At 32.2% G+C, this 16,652-nt stretch overlaps 1 protein-coding gene across 1 annotated transcript; it reads right to left on the bottom strand.

Annotated features, from left to right (window-relative positions):
- Nucleotides 1-1,608: 1,608 nt before the first annotated feature.
- On the bottom strand, nt 1,609-5,889 carry LOC129892458 (myb family transcription factor MPH1-like). Its single transcript, XM_055968030.1, has 5 exons — nt 5,721-5,889; nt 5,385-5,461; nt 4,215-4,285; nt 2,664-2,802; nt 1,609-1,881 (listed from the first exon to the last, which is right to left on the bottom strand). Exons 1-5 carry the CDS (start codon nt 5,866-5,868, stop codon nt 1,633-1,635), a joined length of 684 nt encoding a protein of 227 aa, XP_055824005.1. The 5' UTR covers nt 5,869-5,889; the 3' UTR covers nt 1,609-1,632.
- Nucleotides 5,890-16,652: the final 10,763 nt, after the last annotated feature.

Here is a 16,652-nt window from a genome sequence, read left to right as displayed (position 1 = left end):
CCTCTATTTATAGGAACCAAAAACGCGTAAATTTTTTACGTGTTGCAATATTGTCAAAAGAGTTTTCTGCCAACCTTGCATTTTTCTTCTACGCGTTTTTTTTTACTTTTCAAAAAGGGAGGTAGCATTTGTTGACTCTTTGAGGCAGGTGATCTACCATAATTGTGACTCCCACTGGGGCCATGTTCCGTTGGTCTTCCTCTCATTATCATCAAAGCTTCAGCTTGCTGCGAACTTGCTTGTCTATATTCTTTATTTTTGTGCCAATTTTCTTCTTCTAAGACAGCGACTGCAATTTCATCAAAAACTAGACTGTCTGTATTGTTCGTCAGGTTGATGATGAGTTGATCATACGAGTCAGGCAGACTTTGAAGTAGAAGCTCTGCACGTTCAGTCCCCTCTATTTTGCAACCCATTATTGTAAGTTGCAAAAACAGAATATTCAAAGTATTGATGTGTTTAGTAACCGACATGGATTCTGTCATTCGAAGAGTATACACTCTTCTTTTAAAAAAGATTTTATTATGCAAAGACTTGGCCTCATACAATCCCGTAAGAGTATCCCATATTTCCTTCACCGTCCGCTTTTCAGCTACACTAGACAACACTTGATCAGCTAGTGCCAAGTGTAGATCAGCAACTGCATTGCTGTCTATGTCGTTCCACTTGCTATCATCAGTGAAGTCTGTGGGTCTGCCTTCAATTGCAGCTAAGCAATTGTCCTTTCTTAATATCGCTTTTATTTTCATTTTCCACAATGAAAAATTAGTCCCATTGAATTTTTCAACGTCAAACTTTGTTGTACTCGACATTGTTATTTGCTTCACACCCTTCTAGATTGTTTTTGAATATTTTTGCGAACAATCGTGACAAACTGTACCGTCATTGAAATTTACTATTCACGTAAATAGTATTTTTCACCGAATTTTACTATTCACAAAAATTTACTATTCACAAATAGTACCTTCGCATTAAATAGACAGAATAATCGAGGGCTCTGATACCACTGTTGGGGGAGGAAGCACTACAACTAAAGTTTGATTTGATAATAAATAATGAAAATAAATTGGACACAAGAATTTTACGTGGAAACCCCTCAAACAGATAGAGGGGAAGAACCACAGGGTAGAAGAATTTTACTATGATAATATGGGAGTACACTGCTCTCAAATACAAGGAGAAAACAACAATTAACACTTCTCTCTTGTAAAAGGAACAACTACTAAAGAGGACACTCAAGACTACAATATTTATCTTGGAGTATAACTCTCTTTGTATTTTTACTCTCACTTTTTCTGAATGATTTAAATGAGGGCAAGAGACCCTTTATTTATAGGAACCAAAAACGCGTAAAATTTTTACGCGTTGCAATATTGTCAAAAGAGTTTTCTGCCAACCTTGCATTTTTCTTCTACGCATTTTTTTTTTACTTTTCAAAAAGGAAGGCAACATTTGTTGACTCTTTCAGTTTGGTCGGTGAAATGAGATAGATAAATTGATATTTTACTTCATCTCTATATGAAATAGTGGAGTAAAATAATCTTGATGGTAAATAATATTCATTATCAAAGGCAATGAAATATCTCAAGATTATTATTTGTATTCCACCAATCAAACAATTCCTAATTTTATTTAACAATAGAAACATGAAGAGATAGATAAATCTAGGTTAATGTGAGAATTGTCCTTTGTAGATTGCAAAACTTGCTTTGTGGAGGAATCACAATGGGAATTTTGATGATAATTATCCAAAGGCCAAAAGTTGATCTCCCTTTCACATTCACTAACCGTTTCATGTGGAAACTCACAAGTTTCACTACTTGGACCACCATCTTCTTCTTCTTCATTTGTCATTCCACTGCTTAAACTTCCTTGTGCTTCCTGAAATCACACAAAGAAATTTAAATGAAGTCTAATGTACTATTTGAATTCACTATTTAAGCTAGTAAATACAATTTTAAATACTTTGCTTATGTATAACTACAACATAACAAGTATTCTAATTGGATTAGATTAATATCACAAGATCATTTATCAGTTATTCAATGAATGATAAATAACTACAAGTGACGGAGATAAACCATTTAAATAATGGAAAATCCTATATTTAAAAACTATATAAAGAATGACTGAAAATGTGGATACAAGACCAGCTATAGTTTGAGAGTTTAACTTTTAAGACGATTTTTGGCATTGAACTAATTGTATTTATAAAATTATGGATTCCGACCCTATACTAGTTATTGCAATTTTAGTGCATTTTTATATATAAATTTATCAAAGAATGTCCTACAATATGCTTAAACTATTCAAATTGGTACAAAACTATCATTCGTATACCTTTTTGCCCTCAAATATGCCCGATATCAACCTTTTGCTTATGCTATGCCCTTATTTTTAGCGCCTTTAATCACTTCGGTTATAATATATGTGTCACTTATGTATTGGTGACCTATAATTAACTTGAACTAATTAAAACCAGTGAGGCTAAAATGCTCTTCACTGAAAAAAAATTGTTTGTAATGTTTGAACTCAAGACCTCTAATTAAGATAAGGATTCCAATCATCCCACCATATCCGTTAGTAGTAACCAAGTTGTCTTCACATTAACTATTTAAATTAGAATTAAAAAATAAGTGAGGAATTAAAGAAAATCATCAAACCTGGTAGTCATAGCAATATATATTATTTTCAGCAATATATGCATTGATTATTGCTTTGTAATTGGGAAATTGATCACTTCCAGGGTCCATCTGCTTGCTGCTCTTTGAAGGACCATGTTCTAATGTTTCACACACATGCCTGCAAAAGTGTAATGAAAAATATTTACATGTCTTGATATGATTGATCGAAGGAATTTAGTTGGATACAAACTAGTTAAATTATATACAGATATCAACATGATTGAGTCACCTACTTAGAGTTGCTTCCAACATCAGATTTTCTAGCACATATTTGAATTCAAATAGGCATTTTGACCATAGAAAATCAAATATTTTTTTGTTCACTTTGTCTGAATATTTTTGAAGTTGGAGTTGTGTTTGGTTATAATTTTTGCAAATAAAAGTAGAAGAAAATTCCGGGAAAAAAATTTGAATAATTCTCGTATCAAATTTGAGCAGGAAAAGTCGCCAATTTCGTTACAGCCACTGGACTACTTTCTTAAGTCATCTTCTTTTTTTTTCTATCTGATGTCCGGTTATCCATATTGAATTCTGATTAAATTTGGACACGCAATTCGAACTCGAGACCTCTGATTAAGGATGAAGTTGTACTTATCAGTACTCCACCACAACCCTGGTTGTTCTTTCATTAAGTCATCTGCTAATATATAAAAATAGCTAAAAGTAAGATATAAGCGTAGTATTATTTGTCTTTTCTTCCTCTTTCTTTTGATACCTTTAATTTCTTTACAAAAAAGTGACGATTAGGTAGAAATATCGGCTCAAAGTCTATGGAAAAATTTACACTGAGTTGATTAATTGTACTTTTAGCTGAGTCAATGAACACTGGCTGGGATATTACTATTATTCATAACCAAAAGTCAAAGTGTTTTGGTAAGGTAATTATGCACTAATTAATGAATGCATTTAATTATCATCTAGGTCTTTCCTTCTGCAGTCAAGTAAATGGAATTTAAATTCATATATTGAAAAAAAAAAAAAGAAGAAGGAAAGGAAACACTAAATGATTCATCTAAGTGCCCTCCCTCTATCACATTTTATAGAAATTAAGGTATTACAACTAAACAGTGAGTTAAACATTTTTTTTTTACTATGATTTTTCAAACCCTTTATAAATATTTCATTTTGAATTATAGTATATACATATATTGACTTATGATGGTACATTTTACTTAGTTTTCATATATGCAAATTTGATTTTAAAATCTATATGTCCAAATTCACATTGAAGACCGGATGATTAACCTTTTATATATACTTTAAACTCCTTTACATAAATTGAGATCGAAGGAATATTGTAATAATTATAATAAAGATCAATGGATAAGTGAAGAGAATATATATCAAAGTGTTTCTTTATAATTTGTTTCCACCCACGCGGTGTTTGGTACTCATTAGTCATTAATTAATTTATATGATATTCGAGACTCGGCTAATTTGATTCTCACCATATAAAGTTCATTAAAGGGGGAAGCGTTTAACTTGTGATTAAGATTGTGGATATACATATATATAAAGAGAGAGACTTACTGTGGGGAGGACCAAGAGAATTGTGGTCTCTCACTATTGAGGTTGGCTGGCACCTTCAAGTTTCTGTACATCTGATTTTTCAGAAATTCAATTATACATCAAACAATTAATTACAAAAAACTGCTGGTATTGATAGAATTACCAAAAACAAAAGGTATTTTTATAAGAAAATAAGGAAGTTATGCATGGCTTAGAATGGAACAGCTCATTAATTAATTAGTAGAGTGGATTTCAAACTTTTAAGGTTTATTATTCAATAATCGTAGGGCTTCATATATACCAAACCTAATCAATTAGTATCTAATATTAAGCATCATGTGTAATATTAAAAGTCTATTAAATTAAATTAAAACTTTGTGTACGTGCCACTCAAAAATATGCTTTCTTAAGTTTAGATCAATTTAATTCTTCCCTTTTTATGTATGCCTCGCAAAATATGGTATGCCAGACTTGGAGACTTGTGGTTGTGAATATTAAAAAAATCAATTTGCAAGTATAGTTTCGATATAAAACATACTCCCTTCCTGTTTACTTTTATCTTTCCACTATTTTAAAAATAGACTTTCACTTTTTACAAGTCATTTTTAATATATCAAGAAAAGACAATTATTTTTTTCATGTTTTACCCTTTAACATTCATTACTTATTTTTCAAATCATTTTTTCAAAACTTAATCCTAAACATCAATTAATAGGGATAGTATGGTAAAATAGTCATGTTAATCATTGTTTTCTTAATAAATGTCTCAAGTCAAAATACGACAAGTAAAATTGAACGGAGGGAATATTATAAACTTGCTTCAATATTCTTTAATTTCCTTTTCTTTATTTCTCATTTCGAAAATTTGCGTCATGATTTAATTTGTATTCTTGAAACCTTTATTTTCAAGAAAAAAGATCACAGAAAATTCCATTTTAACAAATTTCGAATTTGAACAATGATAGTAATTATTACAATGCAAAACTAGAAAGAATGATAATGCATATATATAGTTATAGTGGGTGCAATCCATGTGTTGCTTGATCTCTTCAAAAATATTATTATATTTATGTCAGATTTTTCAAAAATAATGTATGGTTAGCAAATCCGACAGACACCCGTTGTTCCTCAATATTTTTTAAGAATCCGAACAACAAAGACAGTACTGTGCAATAGTATTAAATGAATTACCTGGAGATGGCTTTTGACATGAGAAATCTTCAATCCCTTTACTGCCATCATCTGTTGAATTCTCTTTGGAGTTGCTTCTGTCATTTTAATTCAAAACAGAAAAAAACATTACTCCTAATTTATCCTCAATTCTTACAAAATACATCATCATAATTAACTCATGATGATCATATATATCCCATAAATCTTGAAATGATCTTTATAAAACTCTTTTTACTATCCCTCCCCACCCAAACTTATAGACAAAAACATCAAAATTAGAAAGAAAAAAAATATATTGATCAAGAAATAAACAACTAAGAAAATATAGTACATTTTTTTTATTGGAAAACTTACTGTACCCTCCTCCAAGATGTTGAACAGCTTCAATAAAGAGTTCATGAAGTTGAGGTGTCCATCTAAGTCGAGGAATTGATGATTTCTTGTATTGTCTAACGCCTATTTTCTGAGAACATTTTTTTTTCATTAGAGATAATTCCATCATCAAAACATATAAAAAAATAGATTGGCCAAACTTAATTATTTGGAGTACATATCTATATATATATAAAAATGTATAAGGTTGGAACCATAAAAAGAAAGAAGAGAATTACGGCTAAGTAGAGTATGATATTATGGACTTTTCGTATGGCTTGTTAGACTTATCTTATCTAAAATAACTTATAAGTCAAAAAAAATAAGTTGAGCTCTCAATTTTATTTTTTTGGTTTATAAGTTGTTTTTAGCTTATAAGCTGTTTTAGATTTAAGACAAATATGTCAATTATTTTTTTGGCTTATTTTAAACACAAAATAGATTTAAGTTGGTCAGTCAAACACTCAAAAAAAAATTAAAAACACTTATAAATTATTTAAGTTATTTTCAGTAACTTATAAGCCAATTCAAACGGTATCTTAGTCTCTCATTTTGACTTTCCTAAACATCATCTCATTCTTGCCATTTCCTTCCCAACAACCCCCACCCCACACCCCACTAGGTATGGAATTGGGGCGAACCTACTTTAATTATCAAAAATTTTTATTATATATATAAGTTTAAAATACATTTTATGGATATGTACTAGATATTAAATTTTCTTGACTCTTTTCGTGTGTTTATTTTTTGTTATATTGAATCATCTTGCTGAGAATATATTAGCTACTCAAAACTCCAAAGAAAGAAAAAAATAAATATTTAAAAAAAGAAAGTAAAAGTTTAATTTCTAAATATTTTGAATTGTTAACTGTTGTGCCTTATAGGACATTTCATGTATGTAAGTCTAATTTCAAAAAAAAATTAAAGATTTTATGTTTATACACTGTACCAAATATTAGTTAGTCTAACCATGTACTTGGAATTAAACCAAATACGTTAAAATAGAGAGAGTATTTGGGAAAGAATTTTTCTTTACGAAAAGACTTTTGCATATGGTCATTTAATAATTAAAGACTTTTGGTATCTAATGTTGTACGTACCATATGTATATAGATAACCTTTTCCACCATATTTACTTTTTAATTTGTTTTGTATACGTAACACGGAATTAAGATGCATTGAATCCTAAGGGCAAATATATATATTAATGCATCTTAATAATGCCCTTAACCACTAACTTAAACTTAAGAATGTTATATTTATCTTTGAAATTTTCAATTCAATCTCAAAGAAAAAAAAAACCAATTCAATATGGACATAGACGAAGTATTAAATTTTAATCTTAATTAAAAGATAGATAATATGGAATGAATGTATTAAATAATACTCCATAAATTTCATTTTATGTGACATTATTTCTTCATTAGTTTATTTAAAAGATATTTTTTTTTAAAATATAGGAACGTAACTTTAAATTTCTCATTTAATGTTTTCAAAATTTCTATATCCATCCAAATATTATGTAATAGTTAAAAAAATTATAAAAATATTTTTGTTTTTTAAAATTTTATTCAAGTCAATCTACCGTTAGATAAATTAAAACACAAGTAATAGTCCTGAATGAAAGTTGTGTTACCATTATCAATTACACACCCAAAAGAAGTTCATTTGAGGAACTTACATAATTAATAGAAAAAATGATGATGATAATAATGAAACACAATGCTTGTATGAGCCCGTTTGATGGGCTTTAAAGCCCTTTTTTAGCTTTTCGACGTGTTTGCCTAATGCTAATTTTAAGCCATAAAGTTCTTAAAGTCAGTCAAAAATGAAAAGTTAGGATTTCTAACTTTTTTTTCTAAGTGCTTAAAACCATTTTGTTTGAACATGGAAATTAATTTTATATCCCTTATATTTTAACTAAATTTCCATACCCTTTTTATTCTTTTAATCCTAAAATTCAAACACTTATTTTCAACATAAGCACTTTTATCCAAACACTCAACTGCTTATTTATAAAAATAACTTTCAGCACTTCAAAGTTCTAAAAATACTTCATACATAAAAGTTACTTTTTTTTCCCATCCAAACGGGCTCTATATCGACCGGAAACCTAGAATATAAATGTCTTCTTATTGGTTAAATAGCTCGAAATGAAATAAAAAAATAAAGCAACAATATTTACTTCTAAAAATAATTACTCCCTCAATCTCAAAATAAATATCGTTTTAGCTTTTTCTATGCTTAATAAAAAATAATAAATACAATATATCATTTATTAAGTTATTTTTATTTATTAGATGTTTCTTGAGAATTGAGCATTATTAAAAAGAAACAATTCTTTAATAGTCACTCTATTCATTTTTACTTGTTCAATATATTAAAAATAGATGTCAATTTTTATTTATCCAGTTTAAAAAATCAATATATAATTTGCCATTTTATACCTATTTTACTATTATTATTAAATACTAGTCATTTTTTAATATTTAGATAAATTTAGAATTAATAAAGTTGATATATAGTAAAATCACTATTTTATTTATTATTTCTTAAGAATTTTGTTAAGTCAAACATGGACAAGTAAAATATATAGAGAAAGTATAAAGTTATAATTGAATCAATATGTCAAAATTTAGTCTAGCACTTTTATAGACTCTCCCAATGACCGTAAACTAGGCAGAAATGTCCGACGGAACCACTCGACGATTCGAAAAGTATGGAAGAAGATCATCCAGAAAAGAAATCCTTTAAGGAAGTATTGATGGACAAGCAAACGGGGCTCAATCAATCCTATTATGAACTTAAGGACAAAGGACTCATGGAAACAGAAGAATATGAAGATTTAATCGAACTCTCTGAGGAAGATAAACAGAGGATTTACTAGCCATGAAAATTCTTTGTCATTATCAAATTAATGGGGAAAAAGATCCCTCATCTCTATCTAAAGAATAAACTAATGGACCTCTAGAGGCCCAAAGAAAGCCTCACTCTCATTGATTTGGGTTGGGATTTTCATATAATAAAATTTAATAACCAAGCGAATATGGAAAAGGCCCTTCATGAAGGACACTGATTCATTGTTGGGCACTTCTTCACAGTCATGCACTAGGAACCAAACTTTGTGCCTAAAGAATCAACCATCATGCACAGTGCTATCTGGATCAGACTTGAGACTTCCTCAATGCCCACTAAATTCTATGATAGATAAATTCTCGAAAAGGTGGGACAGAAGCTGGGAGCTCTCCTAAAGATAGACACCTGTAACTCTGCAACATTAAGAGGAAGATATGCAAGGATTTGCATACAAGTTCCAATGGGTACCCCTGTCAAAACGAAAGTGACGATCGGTACCCATACACAAGAAGTATTGTATGAGGGGGAAGGCACTTTATGTAAGGGGTGCGGACGACTGAGCCACATAAAGAACAAAAGCACATTCATAATAAATAAACAATCAGCAATAAACAATAGTAGAGCTTCAACTAGTGGAACAAAAATCGATCAATGGCAAACTGTGGTGTTTCTAAAAAGAAACAAAGGCAGAAACATAAATCAAAGAGTTTAGCTAAACCAGGTAAATGCAGATCATAAAGGAGCAGATATGGTCTCAAAAAAAATCAAACTATCACATCCACATACAAGGTATGTCCCTCCCAAAACATTAATAATTCTCTTGCTTTGAAAAAAAATCCAAATTTGGATTATAATAATCTCCCCAGTACGAAATTCCCCACCGAAATCTCCAAAGACCTCAACTTTGTGGGCCTTACATCGGAAGTACTAGGAAGATGAAAGAGGACATTGACATTAATGAGAGAAGACCAACTCCCAACTCTACTAATGCTATGGGGCCCAGGGTAATTGAATACCACGAGGCTAATCCTCTCCAAAAATCCAATTCGGTATCTTCTCCAATAGAGATACCAACTATTAGCCCTCCCAGCTTCATAGATAGTCATCATAACCTTCCCGCATGGTCAATGTCAATTAACTCTTCACCTGCTAACTCATTCATTAAGAAGGAGAAATCCTCTGGTTAACCACCTATAAACGTTAGGAATTCAGTAACTAGAACCAATGGAAAATAATCAGAGATCAACGGAGAGGCCTCCTTTGGTCTTCGTAACAAAGCCGAAACCCAGAGAACCCATTGCTGGAATCTTAGTTGGAGATTGCACTACAAGTTCAGACCCTCAATCTGAAGAGATTCATTCTGGAGATGAAGAACCAGAAAATGGAATCCCCATCCTTAGTGGTAATGAATCCACTAATGGAGCTGAACTTTCCAACCATAATGGAGAGGGAAAGGGAGTGATGACTAGCCCACCCCATCTGATTTCTAAATGAATTTCATTATTTGAAATGTGTGAGGAGCGAACAATGCTAGATTCAAAAGGCATTGCAAATCCCTTATCAAAATACATCACCCTAGCATGCTGGTGTTCTTCGAAACCAAAATGAAAGATCACAATAGCCTGAGTGTTGACCTGGGTTATGATCTCCTAGTCTAGTCAGCTATTGATGGGGCTAGTGGAGGGATTTTAATCATATGTAAAGAAGGGAAATTGAAGATGGACGAACTCTCAATCACCACCAAGGGGATCCATGTTCTTGTCAAGATCAGTAAATACCCCAATCCTTGGCTCTTCTCCGCTATTTATGCTAGTAATGACTTTGAGTGTCGATCTAGCCTGTGGGAGAACTTAATTAGAATCTCCCAAACTTACACCAGAGACTAGTTCTTAGGTGGGGTTAATGAAATTCTTCTAGGCAAAGATAAGTTAGGAGGGAGGCACATCAATAACAATTGTGCTAGCCTCTTGTGGGACTGTCTGAATCACTATAATATGGTAGATCTAGGGTTTAAAGGTCCCAAATTCACATATCAATAAAACATATAAAAATAAAAAAGATCTCATTTTTGAAAGGATTGATAGGTGCATGGATAATGACTCTTGGGTACTCAAATACTCCAATACGACTGTTACCCACGTACCCACTCTGACCACTACCCTCTCTTCGTTCAATTGGAGAATACTAGGCCCAGTCCTAGTGTTAGAACTTTCAAGCTGGAACCCATGTGGTATGGGCACCCCAGCTTTAGTGGACTAGTCCAAGATAGCTTCCAAACCCACAACAGCTTCCTGGAAGCCATCCAGACCTTTCAAGGGAGAGCCAAGAGCTCAAATGCTACTACTTTTGGTAACATTTTCTTGAAAATTAGAAATATTCTAGCCCGGATCAATGGAATCCAAAACTCTCCTCATTATATTAGAAATATTCTAGCCCGGATCAATGGAATCCAAAACTCTCCTCATTATAACCACAGATCATTCCTACACAACATGGAGAAGGATCTCAATGAAGAGTATGATTTCCTTCTCAGTTATGAAGAGAAATTTTAGAAAACAAGATCCAGAATTAACTGGCTGAGGGAAGAAGATTCCAACACCAAATTCTTTCATACCTCCACTATCAATAGAAGAAGTAAGAATTGAATACTTCTCCTCAAGAATGACAGTGGAATGGAATTCCACTCCCAGAAAGAAATAAAAAATCGCATAGTACAGTACTATATGAATCTGTACACCACTGAGCATGATAGTCTTTGTAGGAGACTGAATGCCTACATCACCCACCCCCAAGCCCTTGACAACCAAATGAAGGACAAAATTGACTCCCCCTCACTAAAACTGAAATCTTAGCTGCCCTTAAATCATTTAGTCCCATGAAAGCTCCTGGTCCTGATGGATTCCACCCTTTGTTCTTCCAGAAAATTTGGGATATTGTGGGCCCAAAAACTATCTCCTTCTGTAAGGATGTATTTGCTAAGGCTACCATGGGCCACACCATGAATGGTACTCTCATTTGTTTAATCCTTAAGTGTGCCAATGCCACTAATATGAAGAACTTTAGGCCCATTAGATTATACAATACTTCTTATAAGCTGATCACTAAGATAATTGCTATTAGGATTAGGAAGTACCTCCTCATTTTAATTGGACCCACCCAAGTCAGTTTCATAAAAAGGAGAAGAGCCTCTGATAATGTCATAATAGTTCAAGAATATATCTCCCACTTCAAGAGAATGAAAGGAAATCAGGCTAACATGATCTTCAAAATAGACCTAGAGAAGGCCTTTGATAGACTAGAATGATCCTTCATTAAGGAATCACTCTTGTTCTTAAACTTTCCTGCTAATCTAGTGCCCTTAATTATGTCATGTGACACCACCTCTTCTGTCTCCATACTGGTCAATGGAAACAGAACTCGGGCCTTCAAACCCTCAGAGGTACTAGACAAGGAAACCCTCTCTCCACATACCTATTTATCATTTGTATGGAGAGGCTCTCTAGCAATATAGACTCAGCAATCAATAAATAAACTTGGGAGCCTATCTACATCTCTATCTCTGGTGCTCAAATATCCCATCTTGTTTTTACGGATGACTTGACCCTATTCTCCAATGCTAATGCCAATAGTTGTAGGGTAATCATGCAGATTCTTCTCTCTTTTTGTAAGGAATCTAGCCAAAAGATAAACCTTAGCATATTTAAAGTGGTTTTCTCTAGAAACACTACCAAGGATAACAATGACAGTTGCTCTTCTATCCTAGGTATTCAAGCCAACAATAGCTTTGGTAAGTATTTAGGCTTCCCCATTTTCCAATCCAAACCTATCAATAATGATTTTCAATTCATCATTGATAACATGAAATCCAAACTGAAAGGATAGAAAACCAAGCTCTTGAATATGACCGGAAGAACTATCCTCACTAAGGCTTCTCTAGAAAGTATTCTCTCTCATGTCATGCAATATATCCATTTGCCTTTCAAGATCAGCAACTCCATTGATAAAATACAAAAGAACTTTATGTGGGGGTCCACTAATGAAAAGAAAAGACTCCATATCCTAAGCTGGAACACCATCACAAAAACAAAGAAAGAAGGAGGTCTAGGCATAAAAAAATATAGTGTCAAAAATGGAACCCTTCATATAGAATTGGCCTGGAGAATGTATCATAACATCAAAGCTCTGTGGTTTCAAATTCTTTACTCTAAACACTGCCATAATAAAAACATGTTCAGAGTGCAAGGGCCACGTCCATCCCATGGCCTTGCATCAAAAGGGGTTGGAGGAACCGCCAAAAAAGGATCAAGATGGTTAGTCGGTAAGGGTGACAAGGTAAAGTTGTTTGATGAAAAATGGATCATTAATCATGATGCTATAAGACACTACATCCATGGCCCCTCACTAAGGAGGAACAAGAGCTGAATGTGGCCAATGTTAAGGGAAATGACAATTGAAATCTGAACAACTTCACTGTGACTATCCTTGAAGAAGTTATCAGGAAAATTCAAGACAGTTATCTGTCACTTTTGGAAGGAGCAGAAGATAAAAGAATTTGGGGCCAAACCAAGAATGGGATCTTCACTTTTAAGAGTGCCTATAAATTTTTTGACAACACAACCCTCTCCCCTTACCCCCAGACCAAAAGAAATTCCAATGGATTTGGGACCTCAATGCTCCTAAAAAATCAAAACCTTCTTCTAGCTGTTCCACCATGATAGACTCCCTACAAAGCATTACCTCAACCACATAGAATTAAATATCAACTCATCCTGTATCTACTGTGGAAATTCTAGGGAAGACATTAACCACATTTTCTTTCACTAAATAAAGGCCTCTACGTTTTGGAATTCTATTGCACTACACAGTTCCCCTACTATAACCATTGACTCCAATTCAATAAACACTAAGAATTGGATTCCAATGTGGTCATCCCTCAAAGATAAAGCATTTAATAATTGGATCACCTGGAAGGATATCATACCCTACTGCCTTTGGAGAATATGGTTAAGCAGAAATGATAACAACTTTAACTCTAACAAAAACCTTCCTAAGGTAGAGCAAATCACTGCTTGGGCCATGGAATTCCATCTCATCATTCAAAACCAGAGGACTAGTAACTCCAAAAGAATTTCCATAAAAGCTAATTGGAAGCCTCCTCCGAAAGGAGTTTACAAACTCAACTCTGATGGAGCTCTAAACAACCCCATAGGGAAAGGTGGGATTGGGGGGGGGGGGGGAGGGGGTAATTAGGAATTCCAGATGGGACTGGATTGTGGAATTTAGCAAAGGGTGTACCCACACAACGGTTGATCAAGCTAAAATTGTAGCAATCCTTCATGGCCTCAGAATAGCTTGGAGAAGAAATCTCAGGCCCATTGAGATTGATATTGACTCAAAAGAAGCTATATCCATGATTGAGAATCAATATTTGTCGTACACTAATATTATTCTTGAATGCAGGCATCTCATGCAGGAATTGAAAGGAGCAGTCATCAACCATAGCTTCAGAGAAGAAAATAGAGTGGCAGATGCAATGGCAAAAGAAGGAATAAAGAGACTGCCAAATTTTGAAATTGTTATTTTTGAATCTCCATCATCGTTTGCAAACAATCTATGGTTTGCAGACAACCAAGGAACTATTGTTGAAAGATTTGTAGAACAATGTAATGGTCAAACTCTAGACCATAATATGAGGTCTCCCATAGTACAATATTTATCTCCGTTTTCAAGTTAATTATATAATATTATCGTGTTAGCCAAAAGAAGTTATAATTGAAAATAATTACTACTAATTATTATTTTTAAAGTAATAATTATTTTGGAATAATTTTAATTATCTTTTTTATTAAAATGATATTTATTTTATGACGAAGAGAGTAACGTTAAACATATCATGATATTATAAATTGATGAATATTTTGAAAACTGATTAAAAAAAAAATTGTTATGTTAATAATTAATATGAGATAGAGTATAAATTATTAGTTGAAAAGTGTGAACCAATTAAAGGAAGTTTTGTGTTGTACTAATATTCCTTTTTCCTTTTAATGAATATATTGTCGTGTCAATAAACGACGGTGCCTACTATTGGACCCATCTTCATAATTGGTCCTCATCTTATGTATGCCATGTTCAACACAATTATAAATTCTTTGCCAAATTCAATGTTGCATAAAGAAATTTTTAAAAGGTGAACTTGGAATTTCACGAAAGCTACTTTTGGAATTATGAGGGCGTTTGAATTGGTTTATAAGTTGTTTTTAATTTTTTTTTAAGTATTTGGCTGATCAATTTAAAATTATTTTGTGTTTAAAATAAGCCCCAATAAATAGTTGGTTTTATTTGGATGAACTTATTTTAAGTAGTTTATAAGTTGAAAACACTTTATAAGTAAAAAAAAAAGTTTGTCTGTACTACTTTTTTTTTTAAACTTATAAGCAATTTTCAACTTATAAGTTGCTTAAAAATAAGTCAATCCAAACAGGCTATATATTAAAAAGATAAAGCTCACTTGTTAGTGTACCATGATCAAACTCTATATAAATAATGACATTCTCGTTAGTAAAGGAGTCAAAATTTTATTAAGGAGTTTTGAATTATAAAAAATAAATACATGAATGGAAGAGGCAAAAAGAAGTTCAATATTTGTAATATATATACAACAACAATAACCTAGTGAAATCTCACACGTGGGGTCTGGAGAGGGTAAAGTGTACGCAGACCTGACTTTTACTAAAGTAGGACGACTGTAAATTTTTTAAAAAAGGGGGTCGAATAAATTTCTTGACCCTTACCTCCAGCTCTGACTCTTGGTGTGTTCAGTATGGATATGAAAAATATTTTCTAGAAAAATAAGTGAGATTTTATTTATTTATTTGTGCTTTGTAAGTAAAAATAATTATTTTAAAAATAATATTTGTATATAATCCAGATAAATATTTTGGAGGTGAGGGCCAGATAGGAGATGCATGTGGGATGGAGAGAATGGGCTATGGAGGAATGCCGAAGGACATAATCAACATGGAATGTTATTTGTAAACTCATTTTTCTTATTTTCATTAAGAAAGTCATTTTCCTCATTTTTAAGAAAGTTATTTTCTTAGAAAATATATTTTTAAAAATATTTTTCAACTGAATGAAAAAACTACACAACAACAACATACGCAGTGAAATCTCACATGTGAGGTCTGGAGAGGGTAAAAAACTAATACTACTAATTCGTTACTATTTTACTTGTAGCTAACAAAAATGTGCCGCTAATTCGTCGCTAAATAGAATTAGCGATGAATTTTGTTGTTTAGCTACAGATTTTATTCGTCGTTAAATTCAATTTATTTATTAGTGTAAAAAATATTTTTTAAAACATTTTTCAACCGAATGAGAAAACTAAACAACAAAAATAACAATATATCCAGTAAAATTTCACAAATGAAGCTTGAAAAAGTTTTTTTCCAATGTACCAAATGTTCGTTATTAGTTTCTTAGTATAAACACAACACGCATTTCACATTTTTGGATCCTTTCGTGAAAATGAGGATACTTTAATATGATTAGATTATTAAAACGATAATTATATGCAAGTATTAATATAAAAGAATAGAAAAAGTGACATAAAAATAATATATGTGGATATATTAATTTAGTAGCTCGCCGCAGTTTGCATGCATAGACCACAACCCTTTTGAATATTTTTTGGGTGAGAAATGGAAAGAGAATCATCACATGGCTCGTATACAAATTAAATAGATTAATATCAACGGAATAACCTAATAAAACTATTCCTGCACGTGATTTTATTGGATTAATTTTTTGCAGTTTATCATTGTTCGCTTGCAAATAATTTATCAGTATGCTTGAATCGATTTACTCTATGTAGATTAACTGAACACAAAAAATCTTTTATTGACAAATAATTGTGTTTTTCACATAATTTTTTTGTTTTTCGTGTTAGTATTCTCACTTTTGATATCTCTAGATTTTGTCACTAAAAATTTTAATTCTCCGCCTGATAGAAATGTTCCGCTACTATGATGAATTTGGGATTGACCGTGGAATCAA

The sequence above is a fragment of the Solanum dulcamara genome, chromosome 6 (genome assembly GCF_947179165.1).
Source record: "Solanum dulcamara chromosome 6, daSolDulc1.2, whole genome shotgun sequence".
Classification (NCBI taxonomy): Eukaryota; Viridiplantae; Streptophyta; class Magnoliopsida; order Solanales; family Solanaceae; genus Solanum; species Solanum dulcamara.
The sequence above is the reverse complement of the archived record's forward strand: the minus strand, read 5'-3'. Positions and strand labels throughout refer to the sequence as shown.